This window comes from Sorex araneus, chromosome 2 (assembly GCF_027595985.1).
Source record: "Sorex araneus isolate mSorAra2 chromosome 2, mSorAra2.pri, whole genome shotgun sequence".
Taxonomy (NCBI): Eukaryota; Metazoa; Chordata; class Mammalia; order Eulipotyphla; family Soricidae; genus Sorex; species Sorex araneus.
The window spans coordinates 318,443,411-318,462,208 of NC_073303.1; the positions used below are offsets into that span (position 1 = coordinate 318,443,411).

The following is an 18,798-nucleotide window of genomic DNA, read 5'->3' on the forward strand; positions in this document are numbered from 1 at the left end:
GTCCTGTTGTACAGGAAGGAAGGAGATATGAAGGGATCATGGCAGGAAGCGGGGCAGAGCCTGACCTGCCCTCCGGCTTCCAGACTGTGCTCAGCTTGCTGCGTTGCCCTGTGTCAGTTAGGGCTTTCTCACTGGCTCTGCTTTATGGAGGTGTATGTGGCTGTCTGGTTTGGTTACCTTTGCTAAGAGCTCAAGCCTTTGGTGGCATTTTAGTCTGATCCTTTAAGGCTTCCTGGAGCTCATTATTTACCTCCTGTAACAGGCCAGTGGACAAGGTACTGGGGAAGGAATCACCTGGGAGGAAACGGTGCCATTTCTCCACCTGCCTCAGCATGGGGCTGGAATGATAACACAGCAGGTAGGGTGTTTGCCTTGCATGTGGCCGACCTGAGTTCGATTCCTCCATCCCTCTTGGAGAGCCCGGCAAGCTACCAAGAGTATCCTGCCGCATGGAAGATTCTGGCAAGCTACCCGTGGCATATTCGATATGCCAAAAACAGTAGCAGGTCTCACAATGGAGACATTACTGGTGCTCACTCAAGCAAATCCATAAACAACGGGACAGCAGTGCTACAGTGCATGAAGTCACGACTGTCCCCACTTTTCAGGACCCAAATCTGAGTACACTTTATTCCGTCTGGGAGTTTGTAGTGTATTTGGAAAATTGCTCCCATGCCCGTGTTGCATTTTACTGTTCACTGCTGTTCATGGCGTCTGTTTGGTCTCTGCTCGTTTCCCCTTTCCCAAGGGCAGTGCACCCGTGCACCTGGGCAACATGCTGATGGTCAATGCGACACAGGGAATGCTGCCCAGGAGCCGTCTGTCCTGCTCTGTATGGCTCCTCCTGCTGGTATGCTTGCCCTGTGGCTGTGTGGCTCAGGTCAAGGGTCACCTTGTAAGACATTTCTGTGTGACAGGCACATCAAATGCTGGCCAGTCATTGTTGACCACTGTTTTATGGCCGCCTCTCAGGCCATCATCTCTCCTTCCATCACCAAAGTTTGTGTTCATTATCACCTTCTCCATCCTACTACCTCCTTCTCCTGCATCAGCTCACCGCTCCAGAGCTGTTCAAACACTCATGGAAGGAAAATTCCCAGTAGTCTAATGATACAGTGATTTTCAACTGCCAGTTCATAGACTAACAGACCTACAAGTGCCCAAAGCTGAAAACAGCGGTCAACAATGACTGGCCAGCACTTGATGTGCCTGTCACACAGTAACTGTCTCACAAGGTGACACACATATATTTTTAAGTGTGTTCCCAAGGTCTTAGCAACTTGTTTTGTAGAAATTCTAGAGCCTGTATTCTTCACCATTAGTCTGAAGTGTGCCAGGTGAAAAGATGGGAGCAGTATTGACTTGGGAAAGTTACTTTGTTTTGGGAACCCCATCTTCAAGATTGATAGGCTCTGGACATGAGGGTTTTTAGGTAGGTTGGTGGGAATGTTTTAAATTAGATTTGTGATGGCTGTGTAAGTCTGTAATTATACTGACATTTATTGGGTTGTAGACTTAGATTAGTTCTATCTTAATAAAACTTTTTTTTTTAAGTCTAGATAACCCCTTCCCCTGGCTAAAAATGGAAATTAACGTTTCTTTGCCCCAGTTGCTACACAATTCAAGTTAAATCAAATTTCGAGTGAGATAATCACATGCTACTTAAGTTTCTAGTGTCAAGAATCAGTGCACTTGGAAGTAGTTCTAGGAGTCGGAGTATGGGGTTCCATGGGAAGACTTAGTGACTCTGGTGTAGCAGCACCCGCCCTCAGCTTGGCCTTTTTGTTTCCGTTTGGTTTGCTTTTGGGGGGACCAACTCCTGGCTCACTGCCCAGGGATCACTCCTGGAAGAGCTTGGGGGGCTCAAACCCAGGTTGGCTGTGTGCAAGGCAGTTGTCCTGCCTGCTGTGCTATCTCTCCAGCCCCTTGGTCTCTTCAGTTAAGAGGAGGGATTTTCTAGTGGTCAGAGGTAGTCCAGGTTCTTTGATGCTGGTCGGTATCATCTATTAACATCGCATAAATAGAAAGCAGTTCTCTCTTACTCCTTGAGAGTGAGGACTGATTAAGGAGTTTTTTCTTTCTCTTTTCTCAGGCTTGAATTTAGGTGAACCTTGGAGCTGGAGTGTAGGGGTAAGATGCTTGCCTTGCCCCCAGCTTCTGGCACCCCATATGGTCCCCTGGACCCCACCAGGAGTAATACCTGAGTACTGAGCCAGGAGCAAGCCCTGACTGCTGCTGGTGATGGCCATAAAACAAAACAAAGCAGTAAAGAATAACAGGTGAAGCCAAGTTTCTTAGTTGCCTTTACGGAAGTTGGCTGTGACTCTCTCAGGAGCCTCATCAGCCTAAGAAACCGCCATTCTGCCCCGGGAAGCACAGAATACGAAAAGTTAGCCACAGATATGAGGCAAGCTGGCAGGCGGGTGCCAGCTTGCTGCAGACTGTGCTTCCTTTGTGCCCTGCAGCTGTGTGCGTTCTGTTCCACTCCTGACCTGGTGGATAGCTGCCGCCTGCCCAGAGGCGCCATCTCATTGTTGATACGGTGCCGGCTCAGCCTGCCCCGTGACCATTTTCTGATCTTGAGAGCTGAGGCCCTTTGGGCTTTCAGACTCTGCGTCAGTAACTTCCCCAGAATTTGTTAGATGCTCTACTTGCACAGATGCCAGGGGTCACTTGCCTTCCTTGCACCCAGGCTACATTGAGATGCCTCTTCCCGGGAGCAGCCTGATTTGCTCTGAACCTTAGTCAGTTGGAGGTGCACCTGGTGATATTTCCTGGTCATTAGAGCTTCATGTCCTTGGGAGTCAGTCAGCAGTCTCCTGGTCCTGGTTCGGCTGAGGCTTGGTGCGCAGGGTTGGGAGGAGAAGGAGGCAGGAGCTGTTCTGGAGGGGGAAGGGGTGCCTTGGCAGTGCCCGCCATGCTGCTCACTGACTGTGATCTTTCGGTTCCCTCCGATGAGGGATGGGGCACGCCGAAAGGCCATGTCAGGGAGGGAGGGTGGGGTGGCGTGTGTGGGGTCAGAATTATGTTCATGGGAAGCCATCAGCAGCAGTACTGCAGATCACAGAACCTCAGTCAGTACAAAAAAGTTAAACCACAAGCCACACTCCTTGCTTTCTGGCAGATGAACCGGGGGTCAGGGCTTGTGTGCATCTGAGCCAGCAGGCAGCGCTCCAGAAGGCCATGTCTAGGGCGAGGCTCGAGGGGGCATGTGTGGAGGGCTTGACCATTGGGAGTGAGGGACCCACAGCTCAGCGTTGGGAATAGTCCCTGCGCGTTCTTTGTCAGCCTGATCCCTGTAGTCCAGGTTGGATAGGTGCAAGGGCTTAGGGGTCTTCCTCACTCTCCAGCAGGGCCCACCACTCAGAAAGAGTGCTCCCCTCAGGGCAGGCCTCGGAGTGCAATCCTGGCATCCCCTGAGCCCCAGCAAGGGCATCACAGCAGCCGCAGCTCTGTGCGGGTGGCTCTGGAGCCTGAGGCCTGTCCCTGCAGCTTGCAGAGCTCGAGAGAAGCCGCTTCACCCAGCTCGAGCCTGGCCCTGAGGGAACAGCCTGGAGCCTTTGGGTGCTCTCTGCAGTGTGTGTGTGTGTGTGTGTGGCTCAGGAAAGAAGTTTCTAGAGAAGCAGCTCTGTGAGCTGGTGACTCTGTCCCCACTGCTCCTCTCTTGTCTGTCCCTGTCATTGAGCCCTGCCAGAGTCCGAAGGGCTGGATTGGTAGGGAGATCACTTTTGTGGCCCCAGACTTGGACAGTTCCAGGGGAGCAGAGTGAGTCAGTTACCACCGGTGACATCTGTAAGTGCCTGGAGATCCTGGGGACTCAGGACATCCCTAAAACCCTGTGGGCCTGAGGGGCTGGGGGTGGGGAGGAGCAGAGCCCCAGCCCTCCCGCTGGTGGGCACCAGTGCAAGCATAGTTGGTGCGGGCAGCTCCTGCTGGGGTTAACCAACCCCAGTGTACCCTGTAGACGGGGCCTTTGCAGTGCCACCCTGTGTACCCATCCACCCAGCCCAAAGAAACCAGCAGGAAGGGACCAAGGCAGCAGAGACCGGCCTTAGCCTCTTGTCCTGGGCTCGAGTGCCCACCTGGCTGAGAGCCAACAGTTTGAAGCATGCCTGGCATGGCCCCAGGCCTTCCAACCCTGTTAGTGCCCTGGTGAACTTTCCCCCTTCTGACAGGGTATTTTGGCATTAGTTTAAACATATCCTTCCCCCACACACACCATCCTCCCACCCCCCACTATTAAAGCTTCCTTGGGTTCTAAGGAAATAGAACTCCTGTCTGAAGCTTCTCTCTGCTTCTTTTTTGACCTGGGCCTTTCCTGTATGAACAAGTGAACAGCACCGCTGAGCGCGCCACCTTAGGGAGCACACCACTGAGTATGACGCCGCCAGCGGGACTGTAGCTAAATTGAGCGTGCAGCCAGGCGTGCCACCTGCAGTCTTCCTGACAGTGGGAGGGTAGGATGAAATCAAATGAATGGAGGAATAGATCAGGATATCTTCTAAATAGACGTTTCAGTGGAGTCTGGTTTCCTTCCTTGCTTCTAAGAGGGCACCTCAGGAAAGCCACAGGCTGGTGATACTGGTGACCAGGTTCAGCCTTGCCTGTGAATAGAGCACCCACAGGGCATCCACATGTTCTCGAACTATGTGGAATATAATGTAACCCCATGTTTGTGTAATTTGATTTCCATCAGATTATCCACTATCAGTATTCATATCAGTTATAGGTTCAATTGCACATTATTTATATGTAAGTATTTTACATGAGGAATTTTAATAAAGCAAATTTTGAAAGTTTTTAAAAACTGAACTTGGAGAGGACTGGAGCAATAGCAAAGTACAGGAGGTAGGGCATTTGCCTTACACGTGACTGACCCAGGTTCAATCACCAGCATCCCATATGGTCCCCTGAGCACCAGCAAGAGTTATTATTCCTGAGAGCAGAGCCAGAAGTAACCCCTGAGCACTGTTGGAGCGGCCCCACCAGCCCCAAAGAAAGTCAAATTTGAAAGAAAATGCCTGAGGAAAATGGGAAAAGAAGCTTAAAGGCTTATATTTATTGCCGCTGATGAGGATTTTGGCAAACCATAAGAATGGAAATTGGGACATTGGCCCAGGAAGGATTCATCTCTGGAACCATGAATTGGTAGCTGAGAACAGTGTGTGTCAGAAGCAGCCTTCCTCATCAACAAAGGAAATATTGATTGACAAATGGACCTTGTTGAACTGTTCACCCATTTGTGGAAAGCATTCAATTTACAGTCTTAATTATTACCATTCAACAAAATAAAACATGACAGGTACATGAAACAGTGACAAGTTTGAAATTACGGTGAAAGAGAAACCAGAAAAGGAGGTGGATGCTTTTCGATTTCTTCATAAAGGGCAAAAGGCAAATATTAAGCCTAAAATAAAGAACCAAAAGAAAAGTCTGATAAACTTGACTACACTGAATTAGGCTGATGTAAACTAAAAATGTCGTTAATTATAAAGATAAATGTGGTGAAATTACTGACTAGAGCTATGGACCTAACTTGATTTCCTGTAAAGAGCTTATAAGGATGAAGAAGCACACCAAGTGTCTGAGAGGGTTAAAAGGTATCAAAACCTTCTATGGGATGCTTCCCACCTTAAACTTCACAGTGGCTTCATGCCTCATCCATTAAACTTCACATTAGCTTCATGCCTCATCCATTCCCTTAACAGTCACTGGCCCATGTTCTCAGTTCCTTGTGGAGCCATGTTGCCTTCACAGATGTTTGATTACAAAGCCCTGTACCCTTTAGCACCAGTATGTAGCTGGACTGTCAAGGGTAAACCAAAAGAAGAAAGACAAACAGCATCTAAGTTCTGAACAATTGTTCCACCTCTGTCTTTAAGACTTGCAAGTGAAAACCTCGGGGTCAGGCTGCTACTTACCTCTGGGACTGGCAGGAAAGTTCCACAAAATAGCCAGTCACAATCCTGGCTGCTTTGGAGATTATGCAACAGGAGTTTTGCGTCTATTTTGGGTGGAAGGGTAAACTGGGTGAAGAAGAGTTTGACAGTATATATCTAAACTGTTTTTAAAAATGCACATAATAACCTTTAGCATAGTTAATCAGTTTCTAGAGATTCAAAGAAAATCATCAGAAATGTGGAATATATTTAATTTACAAAAGGGTAAAATTAGTGTCTGAGGTTTGCTGATAACTGGAAGGGTCTACTAGTGTAGTTTAGATCTGAAAAAAGAAATTTATTAAGGCACTAAAATCTCTTGTACTGTCACTTGGAAACAGAAGCCCCAAATTGTTTATCCTAAATGACTTTTAAAATGTTCAGCTCTGCATGAGAACAGTGTCACATTCATTACATTTTGTTGCCTTGCTGTCAAAAGATTTGGGCTAATTTTGTAGTTATATCTGATTTCTGTTTCCAAAATTTTACTTTGAGTTTACTTTGTGTTTCCAAACTTTGCTTTTTGGTTTTTTTTTGGGGGGGTTGGTTTTTTGGGTTTTAAGATTAATATTGGGGTGCTGAAGTCTGGGGGTGAGGCAGTTGGGGTGCTAAAGAGATGGTCCAGGGGTAAGGCACTCGTACCCTGACTCAAGTCCCCGACACTGCACAGGGTCCTCTGAACACAGCCAGGAGTAAGGGCCTCGCATGGCCAGGTATTCCCCCAAACCAAGCAGGCCACAACAACGACAAGAGTTGGTAAGAGAAACATTGATTGTTGAATGACAGGACCTAGACAGGGTGGCATGGGTGTAGGAGACCTGCTGAAATGCAGCAGTTTTCACCAATTTTGTGGTGGGTTGGAAGGTACATCTGTGGACTGGCCTGATCCTCAGATTTATTCACTAACTGTGGTTCTCGCCTCTCGGCTGAGGTTCTTGAGACCAGTCCCCCTTCTCTCTCCAATCAGAACTTATATTCTCAACCATCTGTACATTTCCTTGTAGTGTATTGATTGTAGAAATTATGTGGCTGCCCACTTGATGGGTTAGTCATGAGTATACCCACTCATTGAACCTGTGGATAAAGTTTGTTGTTCATGGGAAGCCAAAAGATCTATTTCAGTACCTCAATAAACAAAAGTTTTTTAAAAATTCAAAGTAAAACATTGTATAAAATAAAAGATACATTACAGGGCTGGAGAGACAGTACAGCAGCAGGGAAGGCACTTGCATGCATTTGACTGGCCCAGGTTTGATCCCTGTCATCGACAGGAGTGATCCTGAACACAGAACCAGGAAGAAACCCCGGCACCGCTGCATAGGGACCCCTCCACGAAAAGCAAGATTATAAAGGATGTATGCGTTCATGTGTCATATGAGCATGATTCCAGTTTTATGAGGATTATTTATATTGTCTGATGCAAAGATATAAGCACTTGAGCTTTATATAAGCCTCCTCCCCCAACTCTGTCTTCCGAAATTCCATCCAGCGGCTGAAAGTTGGACATCTTCGTATGGGAGTAGAGACAGAGTAGTTCTGTCAATGGGGAGAATAACCACTACCATAAGAAAAAGTTGGTAACAAAGCAGGTTTGTTTCCAGTCTGGTCAGTAAGTCAACTGTTCTCTGGAGAGTGGGTTACCGCTTGTCCGCGCTCTGAAGGCTGCACCAGGGAGTCTGGTCAGAAAGGCCCATTCTCCTGCTGCTTAGCTCGCAGGGAGAGCAGAGCACGCTAGAGCATGTCGATCATTCTGTAGCCAACTGCTTGTGTTAGAAGTGGGTATTGGGTGATTTTCCAACATCTTTGGGGAGAGAGAAGAGGTAGTAAAGTGAATTTTATGCATTCAGGGCACCATTTTCTGTGGTCAGATGCTATCTGTGTTTGAGAAATGTAAGGACTTGGTCATAAAATCTTTATTGTAGAGGGTGTCTGGGGCATCTGGGTCTTCTCAGGGTTTCTGTTGTTTATCCCTCTTGTGGCAGCAGCAGTAGGCGGTTTGGAATAATGGCTGTGCAGACTGGGGGCAGCCTGTTTCAGCGGAATCAGGCCTCCCTGGCGCTCTCTATGCCTACGATTGTAGATTTTCTGTTTATTTTCTCCCATACTATATTTTTATTTCTTTACAGTTTTCTTTACTATCAGAGGGTTATGTGATTGGGAAAAAGTCACTTTTTAAAGAAGGAAGCATGTGAAAAACACTTAAAGCACCCCTCCGCCCCAGCACACCCCTCCAATGCTTTCCAGTGGGCGCCATCGTCTTCTGAGGGGAGGCTGTGAATGACCAGGATGGCTGGACCCTGTGCTGAGCCCATGCAGCAGTGACCAGCTTCGTAGGAGGCAGTTTCCTGCACCCCCATGCGCGCTGTCTCCGGAGAAGCCTCTTGGCACTCACCGAGTCTGTGCACTCTCTAAGGATGATGGGTGCTCGCAGCGGCTCTGCCTCGAAGCCCGTCCTGGAGCTGCTGGGTGCTAGGAGGGTGCACACGGCTCCCTTGTCAGCCAGCAGCGCAGGTGCCTATGCCCATGTTGAGGATGAGAATGAGAGTAAATTAAAAGACAGAACTCTAAGTTTTTGTTCTTGTTTTATTTTCTCTCCCCTTGGAAAGAGGAAACAGGTCCTGTGTGTGTGGGGAGGAAATGGGGCAGCCGGTCCCCTCTAGGCTTACAGACTCTGGTGCAAAGTCCCCCTGCCCCCTAAAATGGCATATTTCTTTGCTTGATTTTCCCTCTTAAATTAATTGCCCCCTTTATGGAGACTGTATTAGCTCTGTGGGTCACCCCTATGAGAAATTCCATTTTCCTGAATGTTGCCTTTCTCTTACTAATCGCTTTATTATTTTCCAGCTGTATAGACCTAGGATGGTTGAGGAAAATTAACATCCTCCCCAACACTGAGGAATGTGAAATACTCTGCATGTAGTTTGCAGTAACCAGACTTTCTCTGTACATAAGGCAAGAGGTTGTCCAAATTAAGTATTATATTTGGGGCAATGAATTATCAGTGTTAATAATAATAGATCTTACTTGCAGACCCTGTACTTTGGGATAGTTCTGAAACATTTATTTTTTTTTAATTAATTTATTCTTTTGTTGAATCACCATGTGGAAAGTTACAAAGCTTTTAGGTTTAAGTCTCAGTTATACAATGCTCGAACACCCATCCCTTCACCAGTGCACATATTCCACCATCAAGAATCACAGTATACCTCCCCCCTTCCTCCCACCTCCCCAGTCCCCCACCCCGCCTCTGTAACTGATAAATTTCACTTTACTTTAATTGCATTCAATATTTCAACAAAAAACTCACTATTATTGTTTGGAGTTTCTACCCCCTAAAGTCAGACCTGCTGAAAAGGAAGCATTTAATAATTTGTTTTCCATTGCTGAGAATGAAGAGATATGAGGTTTGAGTGGCCACACTAGCGGCCGCATGGTTTTGGATTTCTGTATTTTAGTATTTTAGTAACTAAGTCCAGAGGAATATCTGCTAGAAATCGCATCATTGCAAGCTTGTACCTCTCAGCTACTTTATATTCCACATATGAGTGCAATCTTTCTATATCTGTCTCTTTATTTCTGACTCATTTCACTCAGCATGATACTTTCCATGTTGATCCACTTATATGCAAATTTCATGACTTCATGTTGAAACATTTCTAATGTGACAGATAGTAGATATATGTTATAAAAATTCAGTGACTCCTTCGGGTGGAGCTATAGGGCATTTGCCTTGCACACTGCCGACCTGTATGGTTCCCCGCGCCTGGCATGAGTAATCCCTTAGTGCACAGCCAGGAGTCAGCCCCGATCTGCGTTGCGTCTGACCCTGAAGCAAAGCAAAATCAATGATTTCTTTACTATTTAAGAGAACATTGACATATCTCTACCCCATTTGGTAACTTTTATTTCAGAGCACAATTGTATTTAAAGTCCCATGTTTTAAAGTACGTTTCATTGAATTCTTAAAATCCCACAGTGGTATTTTTCTAGAGCTGTGGACTTGTATTGCTGTTTTACCTTTTGCATAAAATTGACTTTGACATGTCTTAATAAAGGCCACTGAGCACTTTATACTTTGTGGAGGGGCACCAATTGTCAGATATTCTTTGGATTTTTCTATACCAGCTCTGAGGCCACCTAAAGCTTAATCACTATATCTGCTACTAAAAAAAAATGTACATGTATCATGGAATGCTAATTTTTCCTAGCCAGTGGACCAGTAGAGAATTACTCCTTTTCAGATACTATTCAGGAAAGCAACATAGTCAAAGCATAGAAGGAACTTTTCTTTATTTGCCCTTGCCAGGTATCCTGTCCTTTGTGATGTCCTTTCTCCTGACACAGTCTTTATTAAAATTTTTTTAAATTTTATTTTTTAATTAGTGAATCACCGTGAGGGTGATTTACAGTTACAGATTTACATATTTTCATGCTCATGTTTCCCTCATACAATGTTTGAGAACCCATCCCTCCACCAGTGCCCATTCTCCACCACCAATAAACCCTCCCATCCCCCAAACCCATCTCCTCCCACCCCACCCTGCCTCTGTGGCAGGGTATTCCCTTTTGATCTCTCTCTCCAATTGGGTGTTGTGGTTTGCAATAGAGGTGTTGAGTGGCCATTGTGTTCAGTCTCTAGTCTACTTTCACCATGCATCACCCTTCCCCTGCGTGGCCTCCAACCACATTTTACTTGGTGTTCCCTTCTCTATCTGAGTTGCCTTTTCCCTAGCATGTGAGGCCAGCTTCCAAGCCATGGAGTCAACCTCCTGGTACTTATTTCTACTATTCTTGGGTGCTAGTCTCCTACTCTGTTATTTTATATTCCACAGATGAGTGCAGTCTTTCTATGTCTGTCTCTCTCTTTCTGACTCATTTCACTTAGCATGATACTTTACATGTTGATCCACTTATATGCAAAGTTCATGACTTCATTTTTTCTAACAGCTGCATATTATTCCATTGTATAGATGTACCAAAGTTTCTTTAACCAGTCATCTGTTCTGGGGCACTCGGGTTTTTTTTCCAGATTCTGGCTATTGTAAACAGTGCTGTGATGAACATATAAGTGCAGATGTCATTTCTACTATACTTTTTTGCTTCTCTGGGATATATTCCCAGCAGTGGTATTGCTGGGTCAAATGGGAGCTCAATTTCTATTTTTTTGAGAAGCGTCTATATTGTTTTCCAAAAGGGCTGAACCAGTCGGCATTCCCACCAGCAGTGTAGGAGGTTCCCTTTCTCCTCACATCCTCTCCAACAGTGGTTGCTTTTGTTCTGTTGGATGTGTGCCAGTCTCTGTGGTGTGAGGTGGTATCTCATGGTAGTTTTGAACTGCATTTCCCTGATGACACAGTCTTTTAAAGAAGCTCTCACTCAAAAATTTAATGTCAGTTGAAACAAAGAATGAGGGAGATGGTGCTGTCAGGACTGGTGAGTGTGGACATATGAAATGCTTTTCTGACCAGACCCCCTGCCTCTCTTTTTCTCCCTCAGGACCAGGTGGAGCAGACCTCGACCCATGGTCCCTGTGACCTGGCAGGACCAGGCTTCCAAGCCCCACCGGATCGTGTGGCAAGCCAGCCAGGTAAGGGATGACAGGAAGCACAGGACCCTACAGACTCCGTCCTTGTGACCTAGCCAGGTATTATGCCGGAACCTCAAGCCTCAGAAACTGTTCTAGGTGCCTGAGGTTAGTAAGATTCTAACCTTGACTTGCTTTTCTTCTTTAAGGAAGACAAATTTTAGAAAGGAGGAAAAAAGAAATGATGTTACTGCCCAAAGTGTCCTCCCCTAACCACTGTGTGGCCTTTCTTGCGTGGCCTTCTCTGACTACTGACCATGACCACCTCCTGGTCTGGCCTCCCCTGATCACCACCACCTCCTGACTTGAACTTTTCTATTTGCACTTAAGCAAGTTTGCATGAACGTACTCCTCATTTTACTGCTCTTCTAGAATTCCTTTGATTATTTATTCATAAGGTCATGATAATAGAGAAAAGCCAGGGACTCTACAGGATGCCAGTGTTGGTTAGTTAGGTCTACTGAATGTGAACTTTTGTTGTTGATTTTGGTACTCTACTTAGCAGTTCTTTGGGTACTCCTGGTCTGTGCTGGCAGTACTCGGAGAACTGCAGGGAAGGACAGAAAATGGGCTAAGAGACAGAACTAGAAACGACTGGGTGGCTGAATGTTGGGGTTATTAGAGAGTTTATGTACAAAAGTAATAGGAATTAGAATAATCAGACTTTTAAAGTGGTTTAAAAGGATGACATTTAATAAAAATAAAACCTGGGAAGAGGCAGAACAATAATACAGTGGGTAGGACACTTGCCTTGCATGTGGCCAACCTGGGTACAATCTTTGGCATCCCATATGGTCCCTGGGTGATTCCTGGGTGCAAAGCCAGGAGGAAGCATTGCTTTGAGCATTGCCAGGTGTGGCCCAAAATCAAAAAAGACTAAAAACAAAAAATACCCCCTGGGAGTCTAACCAAGAGCAGTCATCTTTGAAGATATGAATATTCCTGAGCCAGGGGTTTCTGTGTTCAAAAGCTTTCAATACCATGAGACATGGGAAAGAAAAGCGTTTTCTTATTAACTAACTTTAAAACTTATGAAACTTAAACTGAGGACTGGAGAGATAGTGCAGCTGTTAGGACACTTGCCTTGCACATGACGGAGCCAAGTTTGACCCTTGGTATCATGTATGGCATTGCCAGGAATGATTCCTGAGCACAAAACCAGAAGTAAGCTCAGAACACCTCCAGTTGTGAATGCAAAAAAAAAACAAAAAAAAAATTTAAACTTCCTGCACGTTACTGCTTACAAATGAACTCTTTTAATACTAAAAACATTTTAAGTTTGGGGCATTAGTGTTCATATGAAGATTGGTTAATACTTTTGTATTTTAGTACTTTTAATCAGAAAGGGAAAATTGCAATGAAAGGCCTTTAGAAAGTTCATCTCTTTCTTTATGTTGTATGTTCAGGTAACCCCTAGATGTGAAACCCAGGTAGTGTTACTGGGGGAGATTTGGGGTACAGATGATGACGCAGACTATTGGATGGAAGTGAATTCTTGTTTTGAGTGAGGTTGTTCTCTGTTAGACAGGAAGTCGAAGTGGGTATCTAAGATAGATCAGCACACAAACAGGGTTTGAAGGAATGTGTGAATAGTCTTCATACAGAGTCTGTCCCATTTGGTACTTTATGTGTAAGATGCCAGTTGCCTTCCCCTTCAGCACTCCTAACTCCAAGTACATAGCCTTGCGAGTAGGGGCTGCTCCCTCCCCCAGGCTGTAGGCCCAAAGTCCTACAGTGATTGGCAACTCACGATGGGTCATACTTACTGGGTCTCCCAGGAGCTAGAGTAATGCCCCCTTACTTTAATCCTGAAGGACCCTGGGAACAGTATCTGTGCACCCATGGCCAGGCAGTGGAGACAGTTGACACAGCTGGGACTCACCCGTTTGGGCCACCTGGCCCTGGCTCAGTCTTCCAGCTTTCAATGAGACAGCAGCCTAGTCACCTCACTTGAGGGGCAGCTGGTGGATGGTGCAAAGGTAGAACAAAGCACCACATTCCCCAATAAGCCTGCAAGGCTATGCATCCATGCGCTTTAAGTACTCTCCTGCTGGGCAGTGGAGCTACCAGAACCAGCAGGGTGCCATTGAGTCCAACTTTGGTAAAAAATAAGTTCAAGACATAGGAGTCGCATGTGTGTATGTGTGGTGGGGGTTGGGGGGTGCTCAAGGGGATGAATGAACCAGTAACATTCATAGAGCAGGGTGAGAAATAATGGGAAGTAGCAGCAGCAGGTGGGGTGAGAAAGAGTTCCCTAGAAATGGCGGATATCGACATCTCTAGGATGTCGTTACTGGCATTTTGAAAGAAAAGCTAGATTCGGTAAAATGACTTGAGCTCCTTGGCCGCAGCATAAGGAGAAATGGAAAAATACAGACATGGCATTAGATACACACACTTACATAATCAAGAGGAGAGGAGGATGGATGGAATTAAAGAGGGTTGTTTGGAAGAGATTCTGACAGAGAATTGACCAATGCTGAAGAAAGACAGGCACCCAAACTGTGCCCAAAAAACTGAAAGGAAAAATGAAAGTCATTCCACATCTAAAGGAATTTAGCTTGGGTCAAGAAAACAACAAAGAGGAAACCTCAAGGGAGAAAACAGATTTCTTACCATAGGAACGGTCACCGAACAGAGAACTGGGTTAGCTCGGCAAATGCCAGAATGCTGGTAATGCTGCTATTCCAAAGTGCAGAATGACTATTCATTAGGACTTTATACCAGCACATCATTACAAGGAGAAGCTAAAGAAAACTTCAAAGAATTGAGAAAATATGTTAACAGAAATTCTCACTGAGGTATTATTGAAAGTTCTTCTTTAGGAAGAAGAAATGTGAATATGAAGTAAGTTTTTTTTTATTAAATTTTTATTTTTTTATTAATGAGTCACCGTGAGGGTGCAGTTACAGTTACACAATACTCGAGTACCCATCCCTTCACCAGTGCCCATTCTCCTCCATTGATGGCCCCAGGGTCCCTCCCTCCCCCTCCCCCCAAGCTATTTCCCCCTCCCCTCCATGACAGGGAATTCCTTATTGTTCTCTCTCTCCTTTTGGGTGTTATGGTTTGAATGGAGATACTGGGTAGCTATCATGTTCAATCTGAAGTAAGTTTTAAGAAACGAAAGTGTGCAAAAAATTGAACATAATGTCATGAGTTTTATTCCACATGAATTGTTCAGATAAGGTTGACGTAACACTTAGAATAATAGGATACCTGGAGTATGTATAATTTGAAGATGGAAGTGATTCACTGAGAGGTTGAATCATCACCACATAGAAATAAAATGTAAAATAGCTTGGGGGAAAATGTGTATTTTGACAAAACATCTTGGGAAAATATGTAATTAATTAAGTATTCAGAATATTTGACTGTAATTTACTAAACTAGTGTCTCTATAATCTTTACACTTCAATCTAGCAGATAACGATCTAAAGTCATGTATGTTTAGGGAGAAAAAAAATTAACCAGAAAAATAAGATATAGAGATAAATGTGAATTTATTATAGTGAACAGGATGCCAGGAATATTTATAATAGTATTAACAGCTTTGAATAGTGATGATGCCCCCACACCTAGCAGAGATTTTTTATTGTTTTCTAAAATCAGTGTAATTTTTAAAAATTTTGCCTGTATATGGAAAGTTGCACTAAATTTTAAGCAATCTACTTCATGCAAGCCATGTTCTTTGACCTAGTGTGATTAAATTAGAAGTCAGCAGAAAAAGTCAAAACAAAACATGTAAACACATGTGCGGAAATTTTTCAAATACATCCTTATTTCACTCATGGGTTAAAGAGGAAATAAAAATGAACATGTTGGTTATTTAGAATTGAATATAAAAGGAATTTACTATTGGTTAAAGATTATATAATGTTAAATACGACATTTAAGACAATTTCTAAATCTTAAAAGAGTAATTAAAGTTACAAAAGCAAAAATGAAATAAATGTACAAGGAAATAATTATAAAATGTATCTGGGGCTGCATCGATAGCACAGCGGGTAGGGCGTTTGCCTTGCACGCGGCTGACCCGGGCTCGATTCCCAGCATCCCATATGGTCCCCTGAGCACCGCCAGGGGTATTTCCTGAGTGCAGAGCTAGGAGTAACGCTGTGCACTGCCGGGTGTGACCCAAAAAGCAAAAAAAAAAAAAAAAAAAAAAAAAGGTATGATCTGAAATTATTGAGCTGATAAAGTTTCAGTACATTGGGAAGAAAATCAATTCCGAGCCATCCTTGATCCCATCAGCCGCAGCAAGTCAAACTACAGAGAGAAGAGGCTCACAGACAGCACAGATGAGAGCGCTGGCAAGGCAAAACCGGAGCACTGTGTGCGCCTGCCACCCGTCAGTGTGAAGACAGGAGGGAACTGGGGAGCATACTGCCAGGATGTGAGACCCCAGTGACACCACAGCACTGCTGGGCCATGGGGTCCAGGACTCGGGGTCGGGGATGCATTGGTGAGGCTGCTTCCCACACCGTCCTTTCTACCTGGGGCTTCGGCTTTTGCCCAGAGAAATTGAAAACTTAGGTCCACATAAAATTCTGCTCACTGATGTTTATAGAAGCTTTTCAGTTACCCAAACTGGAAACATCCAGGATAGTATTTGTAGATGAGTTTATAAACAAACTGGCAAGACAACCCAGACAGACAATAGGGAATAAAAATGTTCATCTCATCAGAGATAAGAGCATTTAATACAGTCATTGTCTATATAATACCAAAAAAAAGTAACAATAAAGTTTTTGCTAAACCTGTACTAAAATTAAACTTCTCAACTGGCATAAGTGTATTTGTCAAAATGTTTAGCCGCCATCATCAAACATAATGGGGAAGTATTAGTCATGTCCACAAAAATTAGGAATTCTTCCAGACTGCCAACTGCCACTAGGAATTGTAGCCTAGCGGATCAAACAAGGTAACAAGCAAGATATTACAAGGAAGAAATGAAATCTCTTCTCAGAAGCAAAAGTTTTGATTATTCACATCAGAAATCTACACAGATAAAAATGTTTTAAATTAAGGCAAGTCTTCAAGCCAGCAAATAGAGCATGAGAGCAAGATTTAGAATCCAGTCTTACTCTTACACTATAGAAGCAGGCACAACGTACAAAAAGAAATCCTGCTTACAGTGAAGGTGAAATTGAAAAGGCACCTGTGAGTAAGCTTAGCTAGATTGCTTGGCATTATGAGAGGTTGTAAAGGCCATACAAAGGTTTACACTAAGGGGAAAGTTGTTTCACTGTCCAGGCCAGAATCCCCCTGGCCTGTAGGCCCCCATGGGTCCCCTGTGGGCACAGCTCCCTGCCTCCTGGGCCTTGCCCTGCTGGCCTGTGCTCAGCCAGCATTCCACACCGGGATATTTTGAAGACACCTTGGGACTGAGAAGAAAAAGTGCTGATCTTTGTTGCATCCTCAATGTCAGCTGTTTCAAGCCGCAGGTTTGTATTGTGCACCTGATTTAGAATGGCCTGGTTCTTTGCAAGAGACCTGATATATAAAATACAAGATTAGCTGTGACTTTCCTTGACCTGTTAGTTCTGTTCGGCAAAGAGGATTTATTGCTCTCCATTATTATTTTTTTTTAAAGAAATCTAGTCCCTAATGTAAGCAGCTTATTTGAGGTGACAGTTGCTGAGATGCTTCACACATTTTCTAGCACACACTGTAGGAAGGGAGACAGGTTCCTTTGGAAGTGGGAGACTTCATAAGAGCTGGGGTTATTCTTGACATTAAAAAAATATTTTTGTTGTGGTACAATATGCATAATATAAAGTTTGCCACTTTAACCATTTTCTGTATATAATTTAGAAATTAATTTCATTCACAGTATTGTATAATTGTCATCAGTACGTAGTATTTGAGGAAAAAATGTTTTTGTCCTGCTTAATGAGAAATGCTTCACTCATTGAGCAATAATATCCAAGCTTCCGGTAACCTCTATTCTACTCTCCGTCTCTATGAATTTGTCTTTCTTAGTTACTTCATGTAAATGGAATCGTAGAGTATTTTTCTTTCGTACATGGCCTATGTTACTTAGTATGTTTTTAGACTTTTTATGGCTGTAGCGTCTATCTGACTCCCCTCTGCGGCTGGGTAGTACTCTACAATGCAGCCCGCTGTTTCTCACTCTGCCCACGGCCTTGGTTTCTTCCATTCGGGTAATTATGACTGTTGCTGCAGTTACATGGGTGAACACACATCTCTGGGGCTTCCTGCTTTTCGTTCTTTCATATGCAGGTTAAGCAGGGGAATTGCTCATTGTGATTCCAAGTTTAGCTTTTTCTTGACAGTATTTTTGGGACAGGAAATTTCAGGTGAGGTTTCTGTGAATTTTAGAAGTTTTACTTTTTCTTACCAGCTGAGCCCATGCCTCTTAGGAGACTCGGTGAGTAAAGGTGCTGAAGTGTTGCCAGGGTCTTTGCATGTGAATATCTTCATGGCTATGTATGTGTAGAAAAGGAATGTATCACGGTCAAATCTTTTCAGAACATTGCCCTGGACTTGGAATCCCGGGGAGCCTCTGGGCCGCTCTCTACTTGGCCTTGGGATCCAGGAGACCCACCTGGCCCTGGTCTGTGACGGGGCTCAAACCCAGCATCACTCTGCTCTGCCTTTAGCATTTTCTCTGGCTTTTCTCTAAACTGCACTCACTTGTCAGCATCCATTGTAACAGGAGAAGTATGTCTAGTTAATGTGTTTCTCCTGGTAGCATTGTGAGAGTAGAGAACAGAGTATAGAATGGGACAGAACTATTTTAGTATACTATTGTCCAGTCTGTTTGCCAAGTGGAAAAGATCAAAATTAGTAAAGAATGCCAGCTGTTAGGGAAGTTGAAATGAATCCGGACACATTGTTCTGAGGGCTGGAGCCATAATATTGTGCATGGGCGCTGCCTTGCTATGTCAAACCTCGGTTCGATCCCCAGTACCACATGTGGTCCTTCAAGCCCCACCAGGAGTGACCCCCAAGAATCCTTGGGTGTGGCTCCAAAATAAACAAAGAAAGGGGAAAAAGACAGATTGTTTTGTTCTGATTCTTTTTCTTCAGTCTTCTCAAATGTTTTTAGCAGGTGGGTGGAGCGAGTGAACGTTAGGATAACCCCTGTTTCTCTCCCCTCTCTCTCTTGCAAATAGTGCCCAGTGTCAGTGGCCCAGTGAGAAAACCACTTCCTAGCTTGACTCTTCATTTGCACATTCCATCTTATATATCTATGGGAACTCCACTAAGAGTGATGGAGACCGTAATTTGAAATCTTGTTCTAAGATA

General features: G+C 44.5%; 1 protein-coding gene across 6 annotated transcripts in view; it reads left to right on the forward strand.

Annotated features, from left to right (window-relative positions):
• The window catches only part of GRB10 (growth factor receptor bound protein 10), a 207,274-nt gene that overhangs the window by 86,935 nt on the left and 101,541 nt on the right, over nucleotides 1-18,798 (forward strand). For all 6 annotated transcript variants that reach the window (XM_055126377.1, XM_055126376.1, XM_055126373.1 and 3 more), the window contains one exon: nucleotides 11,436-11,526. In XM_055126377.1, coding sequence (XP_054982352.1) covers nucleotides 11,436-11,526 — 91 coding nt within the window. The remainder of the gene's footprint in view (nucleotides 1-11,435; nucleotides 11,527-18,798) is intronic.